At 38.9% G+C, this 24,047-nt stretch overlaps 1 protein-coding gene across 3 annotated transcripts in view; it reads right to left on the bottom strand.

Annotated features, from left to right (window-relative positions):
* Positions 1 to 24,047, bottom strand: part of LOC113987441 (neurexin-3-beta) — a 562,088-nt gene that overhangs the window by 531,640 nt on the left and 6,401 nt on the right. For all 3 annotated transcript variants that reach the window (XM_039384773.1, XM_039384772.1, XM_039384774.1), the window contains exons 3-5: positions 23,011 to 23,201; positions 22,338 to 22,511; positions 7,170 to 7,289 (exon numbers count right to left, since the gene is read on the bottom strand). In XM_039384773.1, the coding sequence (XP_039240707.1) occupies positions 7,170 to 7,289; positions 22,338 to 22,511; positions 23,011 to 23,201 (485 nt within the window). The remainder of the gene's footprint in view (positions 1 to 7,169; positions 7,290 to 22,337; positions 22,512 to 23,010; positions 23,202 to 24,047) is intronic.

The following is a 24,047-nucleotide window of genomic DNA, read 5'->3' as shown; positions in this document are numbered from 1 at the left end:
AAATCTCTAAGGACAGCAAAAGGGAACTGAAGTCCCAGACTCCACTCCTGGTGTTTTCGCAGGCCTTGGATGTCAATACACAACGAAACACCCTCACAAAGATAATGAAATCCAAAATATGCTCCCTTGCACAAAGCTTGTTTCACAGGTACCCAAGCAGCCAGTTGCAATCTGCTCCTCAGGGATCATTATTAAGATAACTTTAGTCAAGGTTTTTCATCTAATCCCCAGTGTTCTACAGCTGAGATTATTATACCAGCTCCTGAGTAACAAGATTGCAATGTAATAAAGGTATATTCCTATATACAGCTAAACTCCAGTGGAGATCAATAGGTAGCCTTCTGTCAATGACAGGAAATAATTAGTACATTAGGTAGTCTGGATCGTGAACAAAGAATCTCTTTCAAGCCCTCTGACTCCTCCTGCCTTTGTTTATCTGTTAACAATTTCCATTGTGAAAAACAGAGTAAGCATAAAAGATCTGTCCCTCTCCCTACTGACCCCAGCCTTGTCCCTTAAGTAGCCCCAGACTTAAAGGTTCAAAAGCCAGCAAGAAGAAAAAGTTTAAAAATTGCAGCACTGCCTGAATCTCTCTGTACATTGGCATTCTCTTAGCTACCCACACCCTGTAAATATTTTATTACATAGATTTGTCCACATAATGACTGTAATCTTAAAGGCAGCTTTCAGTCTAAGGTATAAAAACATATATATGTGTCTTAAATACAAAACAATTAGACATACTTGATATGTGGACTCTGAGAATCCCATCCCAGATTTTGATCTGCCAATATGGGCATAAATCTCAAGTTACCTCACTGAAATTAAAATACTTACTTTGTATTTATAAATGCTACCACAAAGACTAGCCCATAAAATACAAAAGATCAATCTTTGCTTATTTATTCTCAGCCATTAATGTAGGCTCCTCTTTGCAAACTGTTTTCTATGTAGACGGCCTGGGAAATAAACAATAATCACCTTGAGGACCCAACAGGAATAAGAAGGCAATATGGTGTGTGCTGCAGCAGACAGCTCCATGCTGTCTAGGAAAGCACTAAGTGAACCCTACCCCCTCTCATCAACACCATTACACTCCACTTATGACACATCAGACTTAGAGCAATCACTTAAAAGCACAGATATCTAACTCAGTTGGGTACTGCGAAGACGGGAGAGCACACAAAACCCAGCTGAGGCAAAAAATGGATTAAAAATTATTGCAAGTCAGAGCTTCCATGCAGGATAGTAGACTCAGTATGGGAATCACTTTTTCATAATCCATTCTGCCAGTTATAACAGACTCATAGAGGATTGGAGGCAATGATCAAAGTCAGCTGTGCTTTCACCTGGACTGGTGGCTGGGGTATCCTGTTGCAGATCAACAGCAACAGCTGAAAGACAAGCAGGATTTTGCAAGGATTTTTTTTCTCTTCTCTGCAAAAGTACAGGTATTAGCTGCATACCACGTGGCACTCAAAATACCTCACGCTGATGAAACCATAGTTATTGTGAGATTATTGGAAGTATTTGGACAACACAATTGAGGATAAAAGTTTCACAGCATTACGTGAAAAAAAAAATCCACTTAAAATAAAGGTCCTCAAGCTCAGGATGACTTTTGACCATAGAATCCAACTCTACACATATTTGTCATTATCTTCCAAATTTAGTACTCCATCATCTTCTGTGGAGAAGCTGCTCTAAGAAGAAAAGAATCTTTAAAGAGTAAAATTGACGGTTGAAGTTTGTTTTAGTGTTTTCCTGAGTTTTTACATTTACTGCTTCTTAAATATAAACGTGCAGGATATTACAAGGAAAAATCTACATCTAAAATTAATCAAATCCTTGTTACACTTGACAATTTAGAACACTTAATTTATTATCTTACATCTAGTTGAAAGATGTGCTTAGAGATCATCATTAAGAAATGGAGCTTGGGGTAACAGAACAAACAGAGGCTCCTATTCTGCTGTGTAATATTTCTGCTACTGTCATCAACTTACATCAATGTCTTATCAATGCTTACACCCTGGGTGTGCCATTACAGAAGGAACCGTTTCAGAGGTCAGCTTTTTCATGGGACAAAATACGTAGGACACAGTACTACTCACTCAGCTAGTTTTAAGATGAAAAGTTATAATTATTGCCATGACTACCAAAAAGTATCACATTAAGAAAAAAATACTGTCAGAGAGAACAGAGATCACAAGCAACACAATTATGGCAAAAGCCTTCTGTGACACGCTTATGAAAATGGTATAGCTGCTGAGCAGTGTCAGGAAGAGAATTAACTGAACTGCTCAGAGGTTGATAACAGAAGCTGTAATCACTCCCACCTGTAAAAAGTCCCTCTCCTTCCATGCTATTGAAGTCTGTAGCATGGCTGGACCACAGCTTATGTGCTGACAGCAGGCAGGTGTGCACAGATATCAATGACTGATTGCAGCTCTCATTCTAAATGCTCCTTCTGCCAAGCTGTTGAAGGAATCCAAATTAAATTACTCACTAGAGACCTATCTGCATTTTGGGGATCACAAAAGGATAAAGTTGGCTAGCTTTCACAATTAAACACTTAAATGACACTGGCTAGCTTGACATTAAACATTTTTATGTCAGGGCACCCTGAGAAGCTGGAAGGGGCAGATGAAGCAATTCCAGGAAGCACCTGTCACTCAAATTCCCTCTTTCTCACCCAAACAAGGACGCACAAATTTCTCCTTCTAATGTTGACAGCACTGCCTATTCCAGATGACTCCCAAAGGGAAAAAGGGGCAAACAAGCTCTTGATCTGCAGTCTGATCTGATGTTTTACAGCTGTTACTTAGGGGCAGGAAAATGCCTTTCAGTACACTGAAAACCAATGAGCATTCTTAAACCACTGAAGTGCTAAGGCAATTATGTAGTGGGCTATTACTAAGCATCAGAAAAGTGCATGGTGCTTTAATAAGAAGTAGCACCAGATCCTTGCCCTAAAGATGTTACAGTTCCTGGAGCTGCAGTGCAAATGAAAGTAAACAGTGGTAAGAAGGGTGAAAGCAGGGTTTATAACCCAAATCACAATGGTACAATTTACATCATGTACTAAAGCACACAGTTGCATTTCCCTTCCTTTTTATCCCAGTTCTCAGAGGATAAAGTCTTTCACAGTCAGCAAACACCAAAGGCTTAGGTTAGGAACTGGAAATGAGCCATCAGCCAGAAAACACTAGTTATAACATGTAAAAGAGCACTAAGTAAGCAAGAGCAAAGCATGAGGAGGGAAGTAAGAAGTAGGCAGAGTGCCTGACCTGCTGTAATGAAGTATGATTCACTCAAGATAAATCGGAGGTGACTCTTGCTTCATGTAGGGCGGATGTCTCTGTAGTATCAAAGGCAAATCCCTAAGCGTGCTGATATTTAAACAGCTGACTGGTTTAGCCATGCATGCCTAATGAAGTCTATGCAGATTTATTTTCTACATACTAGCAACCTCTTGCTCTCTGACTCAGTAAGTGAGTAAGCTGGGCACATTAGAAACGAATGGGTGATAATTAAACATGAACAATGAAGAGGGTTCTCTAAGTAAATCAAGCTGAGTATGCTGGCATTGACATTAAAGGAGGTCATGAAGTCTGGATGGCCCAGATGATGAAAAACACAAAATACTAAGGGAGAGGGAATAGGGTCGATCTCCTCACTGGAGGTCTGAATCCTGCCACAGAGAGCATGAGCTTAACTGCTCAGTGGCGCAAAGTAAGTTTGGAGTGCAAATGGCTCATGAACACAGTAGAATAAAGCATAAAGTAAGGGTTACTCATTTAGCCATTTCCCCTTCTAGCAGTCTCTTCTAATGACAGTTCTGCCACACTATTTAAGCAGGCATGAGGGAAACTAGTTCTGCCACTGCCTTTTTGCAACCTAGTTTACAGACAATGCTCCAGAAGCATCAATACACTTAGGTACTCATTCAGTTACTTAGTAGAGTGTAAAAAAGAAGGGTATTAATGCAAGAGGGATGGATCTGTTCAGATATCCTTGGCATCTCACCTAGAACACACATGTGGCAAAGAGGCCAGCTTCAGTCTTCCTCAGTTGATCAAAAATACTTTGTGCTTTACTCTAAAGTATTTGGTTTAGACTTTTTTTGCTAATTTTGATATCCTTCCTTTTAAGTCAGGGGGAAAAAAATGTCTTGGCTAGAAAGCATCACTGTGATTACAGAACTGAAGTTATCAAAAGCTCTTCTTGGAGCTTTTCTTATTCCAATTTCTTATTCCAAGGAATCTTGGTTTCTACAGTGTAAAGAACAACTAAAACATAGCTACACAACGGATAAAATCAAAGGCTTTATCATAATTTCCACGAGAAATTTAAGTCCTTGTCTTATTAAACAATACTGGTGAATGTATAAATATGTCTATAGGTGTACAGCATGCATCTCTGCCACCCGTGCTTCCCCTTCATCTTTCAGAAACAGCAGTTCCTAGCCAGTTGCACCTGAATTATGAAGATTAACAGTCCAGTCCTGAGACAAAAATTAAAAAGCAAAGACACACTGGTGCTCTAAGATTTCCTGAGTATTGATAGGACTAAATATCTTTGCAAAGTTTACCCCAGCAAATAATTTAAAAAACCCAAACACAAATCACATCTACTAATAATTAATTTGGGATAATCTAAGGAGATCATCAAGAATAATTGAAGAAAACACCATAGGTCTCATTTATCTGTCTCAGAGGCACTGAAATATTCTGCATCAAACACATGAAAATGCAAATTTTCCAGTGTGGACACTCAAGTTGATTAATAGAAATGCAAAGGCAAAATACATATAGTAAGACATTCTTTTACTACTGTTTCCATTGTGCAAAACTAGACCTGTTCTATTTACTTCAATACTCCATATTTACATCAGTGGGAGACCACGAGTTGCTCAGAAGGTAGAAACAGCCATCTACTAAATTAATAGAATTAGACCGCTGGGGACAAAAAAAAATTCTACCAAAGATCTTAATGCATTTCTAAATAAAAGGCTTCAGGTTACACAGAAGGTATCTCTCCCTGCCATTATTTGCACTAAAATCCAGTCTAAAGAGTATTTACTTCAATTAACATACTGATCTCTGTACTTCCATTAGACTTGCGTACAATAGGAATTAAGCCTTATCCCTCTCCAGAACTCACAACACTTCCTAACTGTATCAGGGAATCAGGAGTAGAACTCTGTTTTCAGTGTCCTGATACATGACAAAGACAAAAATAAATAAAACAAAACCAAACCAAAACACAAAAAATGTTATACGCACTTTTTGAAGATCCTGGTTGAAGTCCTGTTGTCTTCCAGGAGGAGTCCACATGACTTACCTTTCCAGATCATTTTGAAACCCACATCCTCCTGTGAGCATTTCTAAATCACCAGCCAGGCCTGCCATTGAGAGACTGGCTACTACGCTGCCCACATCACGCCCACTCATATCAAACTCTCCCCTCTCTGCTCTGCATGGTTTCCAGCTGACAACTTTAAAAAGCAGCAAGAAATGCCCAATTACAGACACAGGAACCTTCCTGATACTTCAGAGCCTTCTCTAAGTCATTAGCAACAGCTTAACAAGGGCACTGTGACATTCTGGAGCTGTGAAGCCAAACACATTAGAAACAAACCTATATCAATAATATCAGAGATTTCCTGGACGTGCCTCTTTCACACAACACGTTTGTGTGCTATGCTTAGCAAGTCTAAACTGAATGACTGAACAGGTAGTTTAAGAATGGGAAAGCGAGTGTCCAATTGACAAAAACAAACCAAAACAAAACTGCAGAAAATTGGCACTAGATCATGTGACTCCGATATGAAACGTTTTTTTCTGGACCCAAAGAAGTAATTCTGAATTCCAAAGCATCCCAAAACACCAGGCATGGCATTACAGTCTATAAATCTGCGTCAACAGTAATTTTTTCATACAGCCACTATCAAAGTATGAATGTTGATAGGCCTTTCCAATATTTGTTTGGGAGAACTGTGATGGGAGAAATGGGAGACCAATGCAGGCAACACTACAGAAACTACTCAGAAAAGCAGGCTTTTTAGCCTTCAGAAGAAACAGACTGTCACCATGTGCTAAACAGCTTGTCATATGTGCCATCAATTCAGTCACATCTCAGACTTTTAGAGAAAGGGTTGCAATATGACAGTGCTGAGACACCAATATTGAGTGAACTTTGCTGGTACCACCAATAAATTTTACCACCAATAATGAAAAGCAGCAGCTTCTGAGCTGCAGGTGGTCAGAGTGGACTGTAAGAATCTTCTCTGGTTTTAAAATTTACACACACAATGAACCAAATTATTGAAGCCTACTGTTGTGCTTACTACAGCATTCATAATGTGCTCCTTTGTTCCCTGCCTTGGAGCAGTGAGGGAGAAGGGGACTGTCACCCAAAATAACAGTAGGCAGACAGTAGAGCTTAACTGATCTGCTCCCTCCAGGCAGGAGTAAAGGCCAAATCATGATGAGCAGAGGGAATGTCAAAAAGCTGATTATCTGCCCCCTAAAGGAAGATTTAAGGGTTTTATTCAATTATTTTATCAGAGATCTTAATAACAATTGGCCAAGAAGAACATTCAATGTTTTGAGATAAAGCAAATCAATATGCTGAGAAGCACAACAGTGCTGCCATATGTTTAACTGATCACTGGTTTTAACTGAACATTCTAGCAAACAGTACCCAATACTTCATCTTAGCATACAGCAGGTATTTCAGTAGAACACTACTCATTTTACAGGCATTCCATATCTTTTTCACCGAGGTTTGAATAAAAATATCAAAGCATAATTCAGTACAGAAAACCTAGCCATTTTTTACCTATGTAAATATTACATACAATATTCCTGGTTCTTCTAAACCAGGAATTCCGTTAACATCAATTACCACCACTGGCCTGGTTGAGTCAGCTTTCAAAGAGAAGAAAAAAACCACAAACAAAATCAACACATACCGAATTGCACATTTTCATTTTAATAAGAAAAGAAAATAACCTGCTGTATGCTTTATACAAACTTTCCAGGAAAAAAAAGTTTGGCTTTGACGCTGGTAAAGTTGTATTGCAATTGAAAGAATGACTCATCATGTGTTCTCTGTGCACCCAAATGTCAGAATTCAGCAATACAATGGAAAAGTCTACTTACGGTCGTTACACTGGCTCCCAGAATATGAAGTCATGGAGCAATCACATGTGAAGCCTTCCCATTGCTGATTACAGATGCCCTGATTCGCACAGGAATCTTCTTGGCAGGTAGTGCTTGGTCCTGGAGAAGGGATGACAAGAAAAGGGTAAAATAAAGGTGAGAGAATCACTTTGGTCAGGCCCACAAAAGCTTCAATTAATCACTACCATTACCATCAGGATCCTCATGCAGAAGAGAAAAAGCACTAACCAAACATTTTTCCATTCCTGGACATGCAAGAAAATCAGGAAGAAAGAGCACAAAGACAACTGCACACTTCACAACAAAACAGCAATCTGTAACAAAGTGCAAGAAAGAAGAGGGAACAGGAACATATTCCCTGTTACACAGGCCCAAGTCATATGTTCCAAGCTTGCTCACAGAAGTTTACTATAAAATATGGTGTGATGCAAGGATAACAAACATGACCAGGTTGTCCTGCTTTCCCAGAAGTTTAATCCCCTGGTGGAAACGAAGGCTAGGAAATGAGCCCACGAGCAATGCTTCATCCTACCCAAAGAACCCCAAAACTGAAGTTTTGAAGCCCCAGCTGGCTACAGTTTTGCTTTATAGCTGTGAACAGTGGTATTACATAGGTTCCTCTGGAAACACGTCAACAAAGTCCCCAGAAGGGCATGACATTAGTCCACAACACTTCTCTATTCTGGAGTGGTTTGATGCCTTTGAGAGAAGCAGAGAAGGAAGCAGTCACTACTAACAGAATAGCCTTTCACTGTTCTGTGATTTGCAGCTAACAGTTGCTATCCTACTCAGATAAACCTTGCAAAGGCAAAATCCAAGCAATAGGCAAAAAAGTGATCTTCAGAACAGAGGGAATCTGAATGACAGCTAGTATGACATCCACAAGGAGGTAGCTGAATCATCTGAGCACAGGTGTGAAGCTGCAAGTCATAGATTACAAGAACATGAGTTTAGAAGTTACTTCCTGGGAAGGTGTTTTATCTTCAGCATTCTAGACAAAGGTATGCCACTCCTGTTGTGCAGTACTTCAAATAAAATGTACAAATACATTTGACATATTTACTATTCTGTATCCTGCAAATGTTGGAAAAGAAGAAGAAACAAAAGAAATAAAGCAGAGAGAGGAGGATCAACTGGCTAGGCTGCTTGAGACCAGTTTATTAGCCACTTCCAGTCTAGGACAATACCACAAGGACAAAGAAACCACTGTTCAACCCCTCCCAGCATCTGTCATCACAGATGACAGCAACTCCATGAGGCTTATCCTAGTCTTCACTCTTATTTCTTCATCACATCAACACTACCATCAGTATTATATACATGAGATAGGACAGATCAAAATGGAGACGGCATTTTCAAATATCTTTAGCTAACATGAAACTCTTCAACCTCCATCTGACAACATCCATAATGATTTCACTGAAGTATTCAGTATTTCTTTGGTATTCAGATTGTGTACCTGGGCACTTCCATATTTACAAGCCTTTGTAGAACCCACATCTAACTGGAAGCCTCATGTCAGAACATGATCCTCCTACAATTCAAAGACCAAGCCAGGAAGGGACCGTCATAACTTTGGTGCAAGGTTCCTGCTCTTCCCACCAGATCACCTTTCCCCTCTGCGAGAACAGAATAGGTGAATTTCAGTAGCTTTTTAGCTATCTGTGTTTCTTTGCAGGATATCTCTCCTGCAATGAGAAGGAATGTGTGAATCAGTTGGCAGAGTTTCACTTAATGTTTGTAGGTTTTTTATTTAAAAAACCTACAAAAAACCTTATTTTTTTATTAAAAAAAACCAAACCTACAAAACTCAAAACCTCTAGGTAGAAGCACAAGTGTGGATAACAGAATAAAACAACAAAATCTCTGAAAGAAAATTCACCTACTGAAAAGAGGCAGCAGCAGCAGCCACAGCAAGAAAACCCCATGTTGCCATACTAAAGGAAAGTTGAGCAGCATTTTTCAACACTTTTCTCCTCCCCTCCGCCTCTTCTTTCCACCCACTTGACTCTCATTTGCAGCCATGTAAATCCCAGTGGTCTCAGTAGCACAGTGTGAAGTTAACAGATCACTTCCAAGATTACAACAGAGCTGACAGACTTTCCAGTGTGGGCTGGAAGGCACATGTATGTACACACTTCCCTCCTGCCTTTACTCGTGTAAAAAATGGGTATAAATATATAGATACACATGCATCAGGTTGTGATCTGACACTTGCTTCAGACTTACTCTGGCCCAGCAAAAGAAGGGATGACATTTAACAACCTGAAATAGAATATTATTTGTCATTTTGCCTAAAATGTCCAAGGATAAGGAATTCTGACGATTCCTTATCTGAGGATAAGGAATGACAAACTGATACCTCTTCCTGTACATCACTATCCCACCATCTAATCTCTAACCACAAATATGAATGTTCTAAAGATATAAACAAGCAAGTTATACACATATATTTAAAAATAAATCCAGAAAGTAACTGTGAATCTATGCAAACTTGATACAGTATCAACTGTAAACATCATTATATAGAAGCAGAGCAGAACAGCATTTTCAATGACAATGATTCTCCACTCTTCCTACACTCTTCTTTAATCAGTAACTGGACTTGACAATGGGCATATCCTTTGTCTAGGTGCCCCAAGAGAAAGGACTCTACTCAAGGAATAAGGCTGCATGAGGCCTCATACTTGTGGGCTTGAGGTGTTAATAGTGAGCAAGTCCAGAGAGCCGAAGTACTTGAATCCATGGCCAGTATTACGGTTTCTGAATTGTATTTTACAGTAACCAACTGTGAATATGGGAACAGCACTTTCACAGTAGCCAGAGGGGAAAAAAAGAAGAAAAATAAAAAAACCCAATAATGAGGAATTTTGAAAGCTTGACAATACCACAAGGAAGCTTGAAGCCTGATCTGCCATCTTTAGAGTCAGTTGTGATGGCACAGCATAGATGTTGGCTATTACACCTTGCCTCACTCCTTAGTATTATGGGTCATTTGCATCATAAAAGGACCTCAGAGAGTTCATTTACTCCTACTGCTTACACTCCTTGCCTGATGTCATAATCCTCCATCTGTGGCAACAGAATTTTGATCAGAGCAACTAATAGGGATGTCACAGGAGATTAGGATTTTGGATTAGGGAGTAAAGCAATAGAAGCACAGGAAGACTTATAAAACATGAAGATTGTGTTACCACGCACATGCCCTTTAGTGCTAACAAACAAGGAAAGAAGATGAAAAACAACTTATATATAAAGCAGTAGAATTGTTTCTAAATTACTGATGCCATCAGGGCTAAGGTCTATTTTTAATCTCATTCCTTTGACAACACTTAAAGGAGTCAAAGTATTTAAAAGCAAAGTTTCAGAACCAGTCTTCACATGATAATCTGAAATACCTCTGATTTTGCTGTCTGTTTGTAGCTGGGCTTGGCGCATTGCCTTCTTTATGCCACATGTACAGTGGAGAGGAGAATGAGTGGGCCGTAGGTATAGAATCAAAGTGGAAAAGTCCTCAGTGCAGAAAAGCATCCCTGATAGAAGGGTAACTTGCTGTGTCTCATGCTGTCCAGACTAGGCCTACCAACTGAGATGGCAAAGCAGAATTCTTCAACTATGTCCTTTTGATCTTATGTCTGCATCTCTAATTTTTATTGGAACAGCTCAGTATGTGAGGACTTGCAGGATCTGGGATTTGTTGCACCTCCCTCCCTGGGAAGGAGTCCAGTACTACACTTTTCTTCAAAGTTACCTATCCAGATGTACTGTTTGTTTATTTTACTACTAAGTATTTGAAGAAAATCACTTTAGAAGACTATAACAGCCAGATCTCTTATCCATATTCTGCTTGGATAAATTACTTCGTCTACCCTAACTCTTTCCCGCAATTTCAGCTGTATGGTAGGTTTCTCTTTGCCCTGAAATTAAAAAAAATTAATTCTGCTGCATGGTGCTAAAACTGCCATGTTGCATCTCACAGATAGGTGTGTTTGACTGGCAAGAAAAGCCATTCCTTCTGTATTGTTGGAAAGCCTTTTGCAGAAAAAGTAACTTCAGGAATAAAAGATAGTATTGCGTTTATTGTTCTTTCCAGTTACATGAGAAATCAGTTTGTTTATGCAGCAGCTACAGGATTATTACACAACTGCCTCATGCTTTGATCACAAATAGCAATAAGCATGAAGATAAGCAAGCTGTTATTTTTCTCATACATATCACCTTCCTTCACACATCAGAAATTCACTGTTATTGAAAGGAATCAACCATTTCTCTTAACATTATTTTCTCAGTAAGATGAAGATCTGCAACAGGCATGGTTCAATGACAACATGGGCACCTTTTTGATTCTCCATCTCCCTAAATGCTCTCATCTTTTCCCCTGGTATCTTCAAAGAGGCTAGGAAGCAATAGGAAACTAATACACGGAAGACATCTTTTCAGTCTTTGCAGAATAAGGTGCTTCTTTTGTCCCACAGTTCCTAAATACAAATGCCATCAAGCACTAAGATATCTCTACCACTACCAGTCAGATGTTACCATCAATTTATACCTATGACAGATCTACAATATACTTCTGTCAGCACTCCTCTGTCATAACCAGAGGCAGTCAGCTTTTCTTAATTTAATGTCCAGTACCAGTTCAGCTCAGAGAGGCTGAACTTCCAAGACATCAGGTCTTAGAAATGAAAACCCAAGGCAGAAAATAAACCTGTTCCAGAACTCACTCAGTGCAGGTTAAGTAAGAAATGAAATTAATCCCATTAAGTTTTCCAGTTTCAGAATAATTTGGAAAAAATATTTTTTTCTGGGTAAAAAGTGAGAAAAACTGAGTCTGAATCTGAAGGAACTATCACTTCATGGGAGGGACCATATCACACATACTATAATTGTCAAATACATATTGGTGGTATGTCAACATTTACTTTGCACACTAAACTAAAGTATAGTCAAGGTTCAGCGCATGATTCAGAAAGTTAGATCCTGTATTTTGAGTCACAGGTAGTAGAAAGCAGGACTATCACAGACTAACATAGCAAACCAGAACCCAAAAGCCAAAGAGATTTTCAAGGACTGCAAGGCCAGCTCTTCAAGCTCTCAGTTTCATATTTTGTTAAGAACTCATCATTCTTTTCATCACCTAAATAAGGTTAGACATCTGTCAGGTTCCAAATTTAAAGTTACTGATTGTCAGAAATAACTCAAAAGCCAGCATTCTTTAGTCCTCTGAAAATGCAGCCGCTTATTTCAGTACCTCGACAGAACCTGAACGCTTCATTCACCTGATGTCAGCTATGATGCAGAATCCTTCTGTTCCAAATATGTGGCTGGTCTGAAAACTTCAGGAACTGGGAACAGTTAAAATAACAAATATGCAGAAATGTGCTTTCTCCCACAGAAAGCACATTGATCTCAAGGTGATAGGAGAAGGGAATCAGCAGCAAGAGCAATCCACAGAGAATGGATCTGGCAAGGTGGTGGGATTTTTTACCCTCCAAGAAACCTGGCATATACATGTCTTCCTCCCTCTTGTCACCCTTCCACTCTCCATCTCTAAGCAACCTATATGTATATGGTCTTGAGCAACACGTTCATACACATGCTGGTGAGGGAAGAACTAAAAAAAACCCAAAACCAATAGAAACCCCAGCCATACAACAAAAAATCAACTGCATAAAAGGGAGTATGCCAGCACCCAAGATGTGACAAGGGACAGGCAGATGCAAATGAAGTAGAGGAAGTAAACAGCATTCAGACACAGAAAATAAAAGCAGAAAGGAAAAACTGAAAGGGCTGTATGTGAACAAGAAAAACACAGTCAATTGAAAAAACACCCTTTCCTATGCAAATCACAGCAGTACAAAGGTACCAAGCCTCATGGTCTATTCTGAAATGGCCAAACCTATTCAGCAAAGGTTGGTTTCCTGAAAAGCCAATAATCCAGATTATGCACTCAAGACAAATGCTTCCACTTAGGCTTCAGGTGTCTCCATATGAAGGGAAAATATTCCTATAGGGTTCAGACTTCTGTAACAATTTGAGCTTAGGCTGGAATAATGTTCACAGCTCTGACAAGCCTTTAGGTTCTCAGAAGTCTGGAAAAATCAAAACAACAAACAAATCTGTTTGTTCCAGAACCTGCTGTATCCACTTCAATGGACATCAGAAATTGAGCAGGAACTCCTGTGCAAGCATTTGGCATTCTGATGGGGACATAGGTGACTAGAAAGAACAGTGACTGCAGCCAGAGAGATTTGATACTTGCTGATGTCTAATCCAAATCCCAAATTCACTGCCACAGTTTGAATGGATGGCACAGAACACTTTAATCCTAAATTTATTTACACCCCGGTGTAGTTCCAGGCCACTTTTTTAATCACATCAGTCACAGGTCACATATATTTCATAGTCTTTCAAATCTCATCTTTTACCACTTTCATTATATTAACTTCAGAATTCACCAATGGGCAGCACCTAATAGTCTCTAAATCCCTAACCTCTGTAAGACAGTACTTCAACTTTTTACAGCTGGGAATAGGTCAGAGATGCCAACAAAACACAGTTGCAGTAAGATTCTTCACATGCATAGAGCAAAATACACCACACTAACTTCTGCCTACCTGGAGGCTGTCAAATCTTTCAGATTCAATGTTTTGTATGCATCCGATTGCTAAAATTATCTCAAACTGTCAGTATCATTACCTGTTGGATGAGAGGGTGTCTCTTAATATGCTTCTGTCTATTAACAACTGCTACAGTGATAAACTGTTTATCTGTTAAAATATCCTTATTCCTCCAAAATTATTTTTATCCTTTCCTATTGAGCCATAGAACGCCAAACCCTACCTAAACATACATGTGATATCCTGAAGGAAAGGTAATTGCTACCTGCCTATACCTGGAATAGAGAACAGGAATATTTTAATCTGAAAATTGCATCTATTACATTAGATTGGGTCAGCAATATCACCAGGTTGTCAGGGTAAACACAGTGAATAGAAACTGAGTTTACAAAGCACATGGTTACAGTCTCAAAAACTTAATTTCAGTGATATGAAAAATGTTGGGAAGTCTCTATCTATAGAGTGACACAGGAACATTTTACATGTTTTCTCTCACAATAAAACCTTAGACCAAACCTTTGGCTTAGACATAAAATTTCAAGGTCACTAAGCTGATACCATAACAGAAGCCATCTGTGGCTTCAGGACTGTTAAACAGAGACACTGTCCAATTCCCCTGACTTCCCCTTATACCTCAGACCATTGTCTCATTTTCCATTAAAAATTAGGAACATTTTTATTGACTTCCATAACACTCGGGAATAAATTAATTTGTACTCTATATTGCAGTCTCTCCAGATGAGTTGGGAAGTATACTTTCACTATCTTATACATCACATCTGAAGATGTTTTCCATGGCATTGAAAGTGTATCCTTTTAAATATGATAGTGCCTATTAACTTCTAATAGGCACCTTTCCTCACTTAAATCCCAGGGAAACGGTCTGCACGGTCTCTGAGAATATCCTATCTTTCTTATTCTCACGAATGCTCAACAATCTACTGACTTCCTCGCATAACTCCTTGACCTGGTGACACAGTTCCTCAACAAGGACACACCTTCTGTGTGTCTCTGTGCCTCTGACATCGTTGGTGCAGCAACAGCCGCTGGGGAACGAGCTCTGTGGCACATAATAACTGTAATCTTTGCAGCTCGGACTACTAGACTGGGGTGAAGGGGCCTCCTCATTCCCCTTGGTGTTAACTGCTGCTCCTATGCTCAGCTTTCTGTTTTGTGTTGGCCCTCCTCTGGAGAGGAGCCCTTCCTGCCCAGATTATGGCTTGTAAAATGTCATTCTAAATATTAAGGGAGCTTGTAGTTTAGAGATTTTTTTTTTTTAATTGAAATTCCAGAAAGTTATTTCTGGTTGGTTTTCAGTTTTTGCGTTTTTTTCAAAGTATAAGTTAAAAAAAAAAACAAACCAGCTTTTACCTCCTGATCTCACTCCTTAAGATCTCACTCATTTTTTTCTGTTTGTTTGTTTTGCAAAGCTCCGAGGGCCTTCTATGTCTCTGTACATACTGGCTATTTGCCTGAATAATCATGAGGCTTTTCAGGAAATCAACTGGTGCTCTTACAGCTATTCAGACTCTGATACAGTCAAACCCCACAGGTCAACCGAAGCACCTCCACTGTTTGCTGTGTCCTTCTTCAACCCAGATATTGTCCTCCACAGAGGCTACAGTTTGTCATTCTGTTCCTGTCTTAGAGATGTGACTGCATCCAGCAAAAGGCACCAAATGTTACATAAAAGCATCTTTCAGTTCAAACCAGCCATGGGAAAGAAAAACCTTCTCTACCTTGCAGGTCAGCTTTGGTCAACCCAACTTTGTTAGCAAAAAAAAAAAAAAAAAAGGCAAAAAAACCCCCAAACAACAGGTTAGTATAAAGGAGGTACAGAGGGACAATGACTATCTTAATGCAACCAACCAACCAACAGATAATAAAACCAAATAAAAAGAGGAAATGCATTTCATTCACACACAAAAGAAACCCACAGAATTTACAGACAGTACACAGAGAAGAAAAAATATCACTATCTTAAATCTATCAGCATTTAATAATAACTTAAGAGGGATTTTGTCTCATTTGAGAAATACTTAGAATCCATTTAAGTAAAAAAAAAAATGTATTTGACTTTCAGTACCTCAGTCAAGCATAATTTTTTTTTGTTTCTATATCCAGACTCTGGATCTGAATTTAAATTCTCTGTCTTCCATAAAAGCACAAATTGCTCCAGCTTTTTGTCCAAAGTGGATTTATTGCCAGAAAACCATAGGGGACTGATTACTCTGTAAGACAACAATCTCTGTTTATCCCAAGAACTGAACTTGACACTGGATATAAAGTGACAGTAAAACCTTGCCCCCTCACAAGCTGTCACCTACTCATGGATTTCAGTACATCTTTAAGAAAACTTGGATCAACAGGAAAACAGACAGCTCAGGTTTTAGACTCATATAGTCTTCTTCAATGTCATTAGAGCTATCAACAAAAATGATGAGTACTAGCTCATTCTTTCACCTAGGTGGGAATGATTTTGTTATCTGTGGTCAAATCATAGTCCATATGGCAAAAGAGAATCATAAATCTACTAAGTCTGATTGTCTAAAGATCCAAATACACTTACTGAAAATCGAAGAACATTAAATAGCAAAACAATACTACTGATGCTCTTCCATGTAGGCACAGAGTTTATTTTTTTTTTTCAATGGAGTCCAGTTTACGAGGAAGCCACATAGACTTTTGATGCGTTATACCTTGATTCTAAGTTTTCTCTTTCAGCATGGAAAAAGCAGAGCACAAAGATGGGAGCATAGGCAGCTGAATCCCTTGCCACTGAAGGTTACATATTTCTATTACACAGAACAATAGGAACGAGAAATCACCAAATCAATTACCTCATTGCTCAAAAGATGGGTATTTAAGAAGTACACAATTACCCTCTTAACCTTCTGTTCTTAAAAAATTCTAATGTCACAGCTGATACTGAAGAGAGATTGGTAGTTCTCCATTTCACATTTACGACTCAATAAATTAGAACTGACATGTACAGATACCATTTCCTGTGGTTCCTAAGAAGTTTAACATTTTGAATTTCTGCTATCGTTTCACAGCCCGTGAATGACTCAAGATGGTAACTACCTTCCCTTTTGAGACAGTCAGATTTTTCTTCCTTTTGGAACTGCTTTACTACATAGAGCTACAAAATCCCTTTTTTCTTGAACAAAATTCAAAAGAAAGGGAGGAGGAGTAGAAAGACAAGAAGAATGAATTTCTTCATGCATCATCTTAGCACTTATTCCAACAATCTCTCTATAACAAACAAGTACTTTTCCTACTGCCCCAGTCCACATCTTTGTCGCTGAACAGAAGCAAAGCCCATATTTGTTCCTTAATTCCAGTAGCACTATGAGAATGGAATACAAAAGTAGAAGGAATAGGAGAGATGTCAAACCATCATGGAGCAAATTAATGCTCCACTCCTCAGTGGACAACCTTTGATTCCAGAGAGAAAGTGGAGTATGACCAGATTTGAAGTTTCTCTACTAAGCAGATGAAGGGTGAAATCCTTTCTGACATTATCCTGCTGTGAGATTTTAAGTATGAGATTATATTTTCTGTTTTCCACATACTGCTTAGTATGCAAAATGTGTTTCTGATTATCCAGCCTGTATGTGTCATTCATGCTTTTCATGCACCAGTGAATTCCAAAGGTTAACTAAACTAGTTCATGGCAAGTTGCAAAAGATTATGATTTTACTCCAGGATCTGGAAAGAAGATTAAATTAGGACAAAAAATGTCCCAAAACATCTGGAACAGTGTCAGCCTGTTTAATAATAATCACTCTCCTCTGTGAGAAGCTGTTATCAGTGGAACAGGTGAGGAAGAAGCAGCATCTCTAATGCACATAAAAAAACACCTTGTAAAAGAAATAAAATGTTTTTTAAGCACTTCTGTTAGGTTTGGTTGGTTGGGGGCACGATGGAGTGAACACATTTGGCATGTGCAGTTACATTACAGATAGCTCTAATGCCCATGGTAAGCAACATAAGGATGTCCAAATAAAGGAAAGGAAAACATGGGAGAACATATGGCAAATTAATAAAGAGGTGAAAAAACACCTGAAATGCAGGAAGTACTCATTAATACTGGGGGCATCCTCTTTAAATTCCTCAAAAGGTTGGCCATCTGCTTAACTTCTTCCAGGACCAGTGAGGAAAATGCTGTGAGTCACTCAGTCTAGACTTTTGTGGATGGAATAAACTGATCCATTCATCTAGTACTAAGACCAGAAATGAAGAGTTCAGCAAAAAAGAATTGATTTTAAAAGCCCAGTAAAGAGATTATCTGAAGTTTAAATTATTTCCTTTCAAGAAGGGAAAGGATGTCACCTGGAACAACTTCTTCCATATATCAACTCTGGCATGTGCACCATAATGCAGATATCTTTTCTCTCAAACTGTGTATGTCTGATGTAGAAATAGCCTGTATCATGCAAACTCAGGAGTATAAAAATTTCCAACCACCCCCCATCGGCTGTTGAGATGGAGGCTGGAGAAAACTAGGTCCTGATAGAAGACTTCTTTTCCTCAGTTTCTAATGCTTTGGTAATCTCTAGGAGCCTCCATCCGTTGTTTCAAAGTGGTCTGAAAAGACACAGTTGAATTTCATACTTTCATCACAAATAGAACAATACCTTGCAGATGAATTTTACGGGTGGGGACAGGAAGGCCCAAAGTAGGAGGCACACTTGCCTGCAAGCTTCCACTAGAAGAGGCCCTCCCACTTCAAGTCCTTTCTGAGAAGTGATTTTGTCTCTTCAGAGTTTTCAGTATCCTGATCCAACACTGACAGAAGAATCACTTAAGTCTCAACCACTTCTCTACCTTTGGCAGCTTTTCTTTCAGGCCCTCTTGCCAACCCCTTTTTTCGGGTAGTGGTAGGTGGAAGGGCCCTCTTGTCACACAAAAGATGATGATGATAGCTGCAGTTAGCACAAGAGCTCAAGATACTCTGTAAAAATGAACAAATATATCGGCATCATGTTGTCCTCACAGTTGTGTGTAGTGCACCAGAACACACCAGGAAGCAAGGTTTCTGGCTTCACAAAATACTTTCCAGGTAAACACAAGCAGCCAAATACAGATCTGACCAGACCTTCAAGATCTGTGAAGAGCTGCCTGTTGCTCCTAAGGAATCAGAAATGCTTTTTTTGCAATTGCAAAAGAGCAATGAAAATAAACCATGATGCAAAAGGAAGCTGATATGTCACCTGACAAACAGGATGAAGAGGTTACTTAGTTGTACTAGCCTAAACAAATCCCAGTATAGATAATTTAAAGAAATTATAAGAATAGAACCGATAGGTCATCAGAGATAAAGTAATTTTTTCCTTAGGTCTTGAACTGCCTTTTTTTTTAACACTACTATATACCATTAAATGCTAGCAAATTTCAGTCTCAAGAATGTCTGCATTTCAAGAATGACTTGTATGTATATGACTAAGAATGCTCTGGGGTTCCTCAGATCCCAAGGAAAAAGATCTCCTATAAATATATCACTAAAATATAAATATAATTTACTGAAAGTCCTTCCCACTCAAGTAGAAGCACTGCCTTACTTATCACTGGAACACAGATAATTGTATAACACGACAGGTTTGTGCTTTGTTGCACAGCGAGGCTGAATTATGCTTAAGCATATGAGAAAAACAATGTGGCCAAGGAAATTCAATGGTTTGCTCTAATTGAATAAAATGAGGTAGCAGTAGCACCAAGACAATAAGGAATATAATTTTCCTATTAAAAGTTGTGAATTTAGTGGTATGGAGTAGGGTACTGAAATACATGAACAGAGATAACAAACATGATCAGGATGCTGGTGTGTCTTAGGCGGTACAGCTCTGTCTCCTGACCTACATTTCACATTCCACTATTCTCAAGGCTTCGTTCCTCTACACATCCTTTGATTCTGTCCTGAGATCAAACTGACAGTTTCTGAGAAAACAGCTGCCACCTTGTAATCTCTTCTGCTTCTGAAAGCAAAGCCGCAACAAGAGACAAGCATTAGCAGAAATCTCTCTCATATCACATTTGAAAGGCAAGATTCCTATGTGGGGATGGAATGACATTTCTTTAAGCATGCATGTTCTCATCATTGATGTGATCCCACCCCCCTTCATGATTAAACAAGGACATGTCTGGCAAATCAACACACAGCACAACTATTCACACAAAAAGCCTGCAATTGTTTATTAAAAACGTATTTAAACACCATGAGGCAGCAAGGACTGCTTGGGACTTCAGCCCTTGAAAACATTGTTAAGATTGGATCCAAGATCATGTGAGATTGAAGCAAACTAGGGAGACATAAAGAAGGACCGAACGTGCTTTGTGTTTTTCTTTCCTTAGAGAAAGGGGAGATAGGTGTGACTTTCACTGGCAACTGTAAGAATAGGCACCAGCAGGCAGCAGCCAAGACCTGAGACAAAGTCTTATGGGTTGCTATGATTAAAAAACAAACAAACAAACAAAACCAACAAATGAAACAGCTTTCTGGTGACCAAATTCTCAGGTTTTTTACTAATCCTAAACATGTTGGCAAAAAGAATGCATTCCTCTTCAGCAGTTCCTTTGGTACTGAGCAGGGACCATTTGGGAAGACAGCATGGGCCTGCTTTGGAAGATCAAGTTCTTCCAAAGGCAGAACAAAGGCAATCACTGACCCTACCATCCATTTCTTTAGATGTCTTTCAAATCTTGAATCCTGTTTGAAGGGCTTTAGAAGAGAAGGAGAAATCACATTTCAGATATTTCGAAGAGTGAACCAATCTCTATGCTCAGGCAGCAGCTGTGCTGGTACCATACTGGCACACAGACAAAGTGCCACATTGTGCATTTTGAGAGTTGCAGTGACCTTATGCAATCTCAGTAACAGGACACTAAATCAAAGAATTACACTGGGTACATGAGAAGGAAACACCATAGCTCTAATAATGGTGAAGAGTCTTCTGGGAAAGCATCATGACTCTGCTCTTGAGCCACACAGAACAATAGGTTAGTCTAATGAGAGGCCCTCTGAAGACAGAGAGTTAGTAGAAATCATGACAGCTAAATAGCCAATGGATTAATATAATTTTAAACAGAGGAATTATCAACAAATCACTAATATTAAAGAAGAGTTTTCAGCGCACCAAGGATAAATGGAATTGACATTTTCTAAAACCTAAAATTCCTTTTTTTTCCTTGTAAATAATACAGAAAAGGTGCACTTCTTTTGACAAGTTGGGTCTGCCACAAACAGACAAAGACACCAGTTCTGCTACAATGTGCTCATTTCCACACAGAACAGTGTGGTTAACAGACACTATTAAGAAAAAAGAGAGAAAGATGGAAAAAACCCCATCCTCCAGCTGTGTGGCACTTGCCAGTGCTGTGAAGTGGAAGTTGACACTGAGTGAGCTCCTGTGAGAGGACACAACATTCCCACAAACGAGAGTATCACTGCACGAGTGTGGAAGAAGGGCTGGGGCACAAGAGCTCCCAGCCAACCAGAACACAGACACAAGCAAGGGAACAGATCTAATAGGACTGCCAATTTGGTGTTTCATGAATACTCAAAGATATCACTAAGATGACAGTTTTAATCCTAAGAAGTGACAGTCTTGAAAAATGGTGTGACTTCATCATGATATAACCTGTAATTTTGACACAGTAGGTGATAGACAACCAAGGAGTAATTTAACTTTATGAAATTTTTGAAGGATCAATTCAGGACATACATCTTTTCTTAGCAAACATGCATACCAATGTTACAGAAAAAAATTATCTTCTTCTAGTGACTGATAACCAACACAGCAGACTGGTATTGAGTGAACTAGACACAGTGGTGATTGTCATTTAACCCAGAGAGCAAAACCTTGGGGGTTTTGATGCCAAGTACCCCAAGTGCTTTGGGAATTGAAACCATATGCATTTTACTGAGTCAGTGCTGCTGACGTCAATATTTTTTTAATTAATGAGAGCTTAGCAGGAATAGTAAATTCTTAAAGAAGTTTCAGGATATCACTACCATTTACAGGCTTCTAAAAGTAACTCATCACATTTAGTTCTATTCTGGCTGGAAAAGAGAAAATACAGAACAGAAATGTTTTCTAGGCAGAAGAGGCAATGGGCCCACTGGTTTCACTGGAGGTCCACCTCCTCAAAAATCAACTCCTCTTTTAGTCCAGTCTTCATCCTTCAGCTCCTTCTACCTTCCATTTCCATTTCCCCTGTCTCCACTTGTTCTTTGAAATACTTACTTCTGTGAATCCCAAAAAAGGGTGCTCTGAAGCAAAAATGAATTGAATGCTCAGAACATCTTTCAAAGTATTTTAAGAGTACTGTAATGTTTATAAACCACTCTTGTAGGACAAAAACTTGTAGCAAATAGCTGCATTTGGAAAACATAAGTTGTAATGAAGGATACTGCAATGAAAGCAACTTAACAAAATTAATAGTAAGGTGGAAGAGATGCACACAGGGCAGCAATGAAGTAAGAATCGAGTGCTTGAGAGTGAAACTTTTCTGAAATCAGTTATACCTTCACATCCACGCTCAATCTGTCCACTGCGGTGCAGAGCATCGTTGATAAGATCAGGCAAACGCCCATTCAAGTCCACAGATGCCAGACAGCCCTGAAATCCATCACGTGACGCCACAAGCTTTGGGAGGTTGCTATACATGCCTTGAGCTAGGCCAGCAATGTAGAGATCACCTAGAGGAGAGAGGGGTAAACATACAAGAAGGAGCAAGTTACACACCTTCTAGAGTGACTTTCCTTGTCACCAAATGTGAATATAACAAAGTGAACAGATGTTCAGAAAAATTTAAAAGCAGAGTGAGATATTGTGCAAGAAGTCGTTTCTGCCTTCTTTACTACAAAAAAACCCAAAGCAAAGCCCAAAACAAAACAAACAAAAAACCCCCAAACAAACAACCAAACAAAAAAGCCCTGCAAAACCCCACCAATAATCCCAGTTGTTATTGCCACCTAACTAGGAAAAAATGTAAGATGACAATTAACTTCCGAAAAAGCAAAATATGACAAACTGCGCTCCTACAGGAAGTGCCAAACAAGAAAGAGAAAAACGAATTTGACAGCCAAAATTAGCAAAGTCCAGATTTACTGTTCTGTAATGCATGGTTATTTTAAGTTTTCTCTTGTTTACTAGTGCAAGAATAAAGGGGGGAACTGCCAGTCTTGTAGAGGTTACCTTTAAGATCCAGATTTTTGGCACCGTTGATAACCTGAGTTACCACCTTGGTGTCCACCTTTAGGCTGTGTGTGTTACTGTTATCTCTGGTAATGACGACATTGTGCCACTGGTTGTCATTAAGAGGACGATCACTGTTGCCTTTGATAACATTAGGTCCATTTCCAAGGTCAAACACATAGTGTATGTACCTGTAAACATAACAAGAGCTAGTTAAAATTGTGTAAGAATTCCAGCGCTACTGACTCTTATTCTAGCCAGAGCTGATACTTACAAAAGTCACAAAGGGAAGTATCTCCGGGATAGAAAGTTCTAGTAAGCCAAAATATTATCCATTGCTTTGAAAAGATGTTGTTTCCTTTCCACCAAAGTGTAAGGATTAGTATTTTGAGATTATAACATTTGAAATAATCAGATCCTAACCATAAAGCATTCCTCTTTTTCCACAAAGTTCTTGCAGATCTATACAAATGCTGCCTGAGAATATAATTATTTTTTTATATTGGCAATATCAATAAATGTACTGGAGAGCAATGTCAGATATGCTTATTTGGGGAATATATTCCTCAGGTTCATTCAGAGTTCTTCATAACTCTCTTAAGAAGTTTATCAGGAAACTCACTTGAAATATTTTAGTAAATTTACATTAGGCTTATTCAAACAGCTAGAAAACAATTAGCAATGCTTTTGGCAAAAAATAAAGACCCTAACAAAGACTGAAGTCACAGGAGTGTTACCCTGAATTATTTATATAGTTCAAACACAGAAATTCACCTGAGGATAGAAGTATACTATTTAAAGGAAAAAAAAAGACAACAAAACTCAACTTTCAACAGAGCATCAGGAGCTCGTGATTGGTGCTTTTTATATTACTCAATGTCCCACTTAAGAAGTATGAGCAAAGTTAAAACTGAAACAGATTGAATTGAAATAAACAGGACTACTAAACTGTATTTTTGGAAAACGTCTACCATGACTAAATCATAAGAGATCAAAATTTGTTCATCTAACAAAGGATTTTTTTTTAAATAAGCTAT

This window comes from Pipra filicauda, unplaced genomic scaffold, assembly GCF_003945595.2.
Source record: "Pipra filicauda isolate LSUMZ 115617 unplaced genomic scaffold, ASM394559v2 scaffold372_size707771_pilon, whole genome shotgun sequence".
Lineage (NCBI taxonomy): Eukaryota > Metazoa > Chordata > Aves > Passeriformes > Pipridae > Pipra > Pipra filicauda.
This window is presented reverse-complemented; position numbering and strand designations above follow the sequence as displayed.